Source organism: Alligator sinensis, unplaced genomic scaffold (assembly GCF_000455745.1).
Source record: "Alligator sinensis unplaced genomic scaffold, ASM45574v1 scaffold1177_1, whole genome shotgun sequence".
NCBI classification, from domain to species: domain Eukaryota; kingdom Metazoa; phylum Chordata; order Crocodylia; family Alligatoridae; genus Alligator; species Alligator sinensis.
The window spans coordinates 1,893,100-1,896,648 of NW_005842120.1; the positions used below are offsets into that span (position 1 = coordinate 1,893,100).

A 3,549-nucleotide genomic window follows, 5' to 3' on the forward strand; every position below is an offset into this window, starting at 1 on the left:
GGCACCTTTCTATCAGGAGGGAGCGCTTTGGATTATGTGTGCATGCGCCCTGTGCCTTTTCTGGTTGGTTGTTCTATTTCTGGAAGCGGCAGCCAATTAGGGCAGGGTTCTACCTGGGCACCATCCGGGACCTGGATTCGGTGGGCATCCCCCTGTGCCTTTTCTGATTGGCTGTTTTGCCCGCCCCCAGGGATAGAGCAGCTACTCAGGGTAGGGCTCTCCCTTGGCGGCATTCCCTCAGGAGGGAGCAGCAGGAGCCTTCCAGGCAGAGCTTATCCATGGGGAGAGGCCCTCTACTGCTCCCCAGGGGCTGCCCACCACAGGGCCTGCGGAGGGCTTGGCACCAGCCACCCTGGAGGGACCGAATTGGGGAGACAGACGCTAGTAAACCCTGTTGACAGGCTTCAGGTGTGCCAGGGGCAGAATTAATTGCTGGGCATGAGGGTGGCTGATGCAGGCATTTGAGTTCTTGAAGTGCAGGCCTCGATCGCTGTATTGGGTGCATCTGGTTACGGGCATAACACTGAGGGCCTCACCTGCACGCACTGGGGATAAGCAGCGGCGTTCCAAAAGGGAAAACAAACAACAGGTTTTAAAATAATGATTTTGGGGCACAGTCGTGGCTTTCAGAGTCTTGATGTTTTAAGTCTTGGGGCTGACACCCCTGCTAACTTATTCTTCCCCTTCCCCCCAGGCCGGTGTACTGATAGGGACCTACTGAGATCGCAATGGATTTTGTGGAAAATAAAATACTGGTTCTCCAAAGGGACCCAGCAATCCTGAAGGTGCTGCAGCAGCCCACCTGAGTGGGGGAGGAGGCTGTCTGCTCAAAGGGCTGCTAGCAAGGTGGCAGCACCCCTTGCTGCTGATTGGCTGCAAGGGCTGCCTGTCATGTGGCTCCGCCTCCACCAATTGGTGGCAAGGGGTGGGGCTGCATGATGGGCCATTCTGCCCATCAATCTACATTGATCAATACAGCACAAGCTAGCTACCTAGATGGATACAGCATGAGCTAGCTAGCTAATTAGATCCACCTTGCTTAGTCCGTAAGTGGACTACCAAAATTGAGACTGTGCAATTTTCACAGAAATTGGGTTTTGGGTGGGGTCCGCGAAAAATGGGAGGCTCACTGCAAAACATTTACCAGCCAGCAGAGAAACAGCCAGGAAGCCCTGCAGCATCCCGGCAGAGCAGGGCTCCAGCTTCAAGCAGCCCTCCTGCCCCGCTCCAAGACCACGAGGCTTCCCAGCTTTTTCTGTGCGTGTGGGCAACGTTTTTTTGTTTTTGGGTTTGTTTGTTTGTTTTTTTTTCGGGGGGGAGTTGCAGCGAGCCTGCCAAAGTCATGAAGCCTGCTGCTTAGGGACGACCCGAAACTGCGGCTTAATGACCCTGATTAAGCCTGGGGAAGCCATTAATCCATGCTTAATAATAACACACATTCCATTTCCGCACCGCGTCCAACCCCATTTCCCGCCCTCCCCAGTCCCCTTACGGACCCCTTGAACCTGCCCGACAGCGAAACCGGTGCTGCCGCCATTTTCTTCCTCCTCACCGCCCCGGCACCCCGCCCGGAAGTGACGTAGTCTCCCCGCCCGGGACCGTTGGGAGCCGTGGGCGGGCCAGGACGAAGGTCGCGCTTGGCGCTTGCGCAGGCGGCGCAGCTTCGGCCGCAGTCATTGAAGGCGTGCCGCAGGTCATTTTCCCGCTGTCAGGTCAGTTTCCCGGGCCTTCCTCGCGCCCAGGCGGCGGCCCAGCGCCGGGGAGCAGGGGGGCCCGCCTACTTCCTAAGGCGCCCCGGGTCCACCCCTATACAGAGCTCTCAGACTGCCGCAGGGAGACACGCTACACCCGGGTTTAGTCCTGGACACGCCCTCTTCCATGCCTTTTGCTGATTGGTTGGCTAGGCGCATGGCCCGCCTCTGGGGATAAAGCAGCCAATCAGGGCATGGCTCTCCCTGGCACCTTTCTATCAGGAGGGAGCGCTTTGGATTATGTGTGCATGCGCCCTGTGCCTTTTCTGGTTGGTTGTTCTATTTCTGGAAGCGGCAGCCAATTAGGGCAGGGTTCTACCTGGGCACCATCCGGGACCTGGATTCGGTGGGCATCCCCCTGTGCCTTTTCTGATTGGCTGTTTTGCCCGCCCCCAGGGATAGAGCAGCTACTCAGGGTAGGGCTCTCCCTTGGCGGCATTCCCTCAGGAGGGAGCAGCAGGAGCCTTCCAGGCAGAGCTTATCCATGGGGAGAGGCCCTCTACTGCTCCCCAGGGGCTGCCCACCACAGGGCCTGCGGAGGGCTTGGCACCAGCCACCCTGGAGGGACCGAATTGGGGAGACAGACGCTAGTAAACCCTGTTGACAGGCTTCAGGTGTGCCAGGGGCAGAATTAATTGCTGGGCATGAGGGTGGCTGATGCAGGCATTTGAGTTCTTGAAGTGCAGGCCTCGATCGCTGTATTGGGTGCATCTGGTTACGGGCATAACACTGAGGGCCTCACCTGCACGCACTGGGGATAAGCAGCGGCGTTCCAAAAGGGAAAACAAACAACAGGTTTTAAAATAATGATTTTGGGGCACAGTCGTGGCTTTCAGAGTCTTGATGTTTTAAGTCTTGGGGCTGACACCCCTGCTAACTTATTCTTCCCCTTCCCCCCAGGCCGGTGTACTGATAGGGACCTACTGAGATCGCAATGGATTTTGTGGAAAATAAAATACTGGTTCTCCAAAGGGACCCAGCAATCCTGAAGGTGCTGCAGCAGCCCACCTGAGTGGGGGAGGAGGCTGTCTGCTCAAAGGGCTGCTAGCAAGGTGGCAGCACCCCTTGCTGCTGATTGGCTGCAAGGGCTGCCTGTCATGTGGCTCCGCCTCCACCAATTGGTGGCAAGGGGTGGGGCTGCATGATGGGCCATTTCACAGCCAGTCTGCAGAGAGGTGCAGGGCTGCAGCCAATCAGCAACAGGGTGGGGCCACTGGGGCCCCCTCAGCCAGTCAGAGGTATGGGGGCCCCACCATTCTCTGGCCACAAAATGGCTGCTGTACCCCATGTTCTGCCTGCAAAATCAGGTGGAGAGGGGACAGCTTCCTTGTGTTTGGTAGGTTCCTATGTATTGCGTATGTGGGTAATGCCACAGAACAAGCTGTACAGCTGCGGTGTCAAACTTGCCCCTCCTTGTAGGTTGGATCCAAACGCAGTGCAACACAGGGGTGACCACAGCCATTGCTCATCTCCCCTGCTGCTGACACATGTCTGCAGGGTTCTGTACCCCGAGTTTTGGCAGCAGACCCACTCCCACCCTCGAATCCCCATCCCCTCGGGGAGCCAGTGAGCCAGATGACACACCTACGTGGGCTGGATCTGGCCTGCAGCCCATATATTTGACATCTCTTCTTTTCTGGATGAGCAGGATTCAGAAATTCTTACTTGAGGTTTAGCATCTCTGCAGCTTCACTCACGCCGGCAACCAGAAGATACATTAGTGTGGATGGAAACTTAATCGTTTAACTTCTGTTTATCTGTCTACTCTATGGTAACCTTCCTTCTGTTACTCCTCATG

General features: G+C 56.5%; 2 protein-coding genes across 6 annotated transcripts in view; one reads left to right on the plus strand and one right to left on the minus strand.

The window, feature by feature from the left end:
* Nucleotides 1-1,538, minus strand: part of ARMT1 (acidic residue methyltransferase 1) — a 32,791-nt gene extending 31,253 nt beyond the window's left edge. Inside the window, exon 1 of the mRNA XM_025205594.1 lies at nt 1,497-1,538. Coding sequence (XP_025061379.1) covers nt 1,497-1,537 — 41 coding nt within the window. The 5' untranslated portion in view covers nt 1,538. The remainder of the gene's footprint in view (nt 1-1,496) is intronic.
* Nucleotides 1,539-1,599: 61 nt separating this feature from the next.
* RMND1 (required for meiotic nuclear division 1 homolog) overlaps nt 1,600-3,549 on the plus strand; it is a 28,610-nt gene continuing 26,660 nt past the window's right edge. The window contains exon 1 of one of the 5 annotated variants that reach the window (XM_025205589.1): nt 1,600-1,712. Coding sequence is in view for 1 of the 5 variants with exons in the window: in XM_025205587.1 (XP_025061372.1) it covers nt 1,946-2,365 (420 nt within the window). In the remaining 4 variants the exon portion in view is untranslated. The other 4 variants (XM_006024835.3, XM_025205588.1, XR_003094343.1 and 1 more) reach the window with 4 other exon arrangements.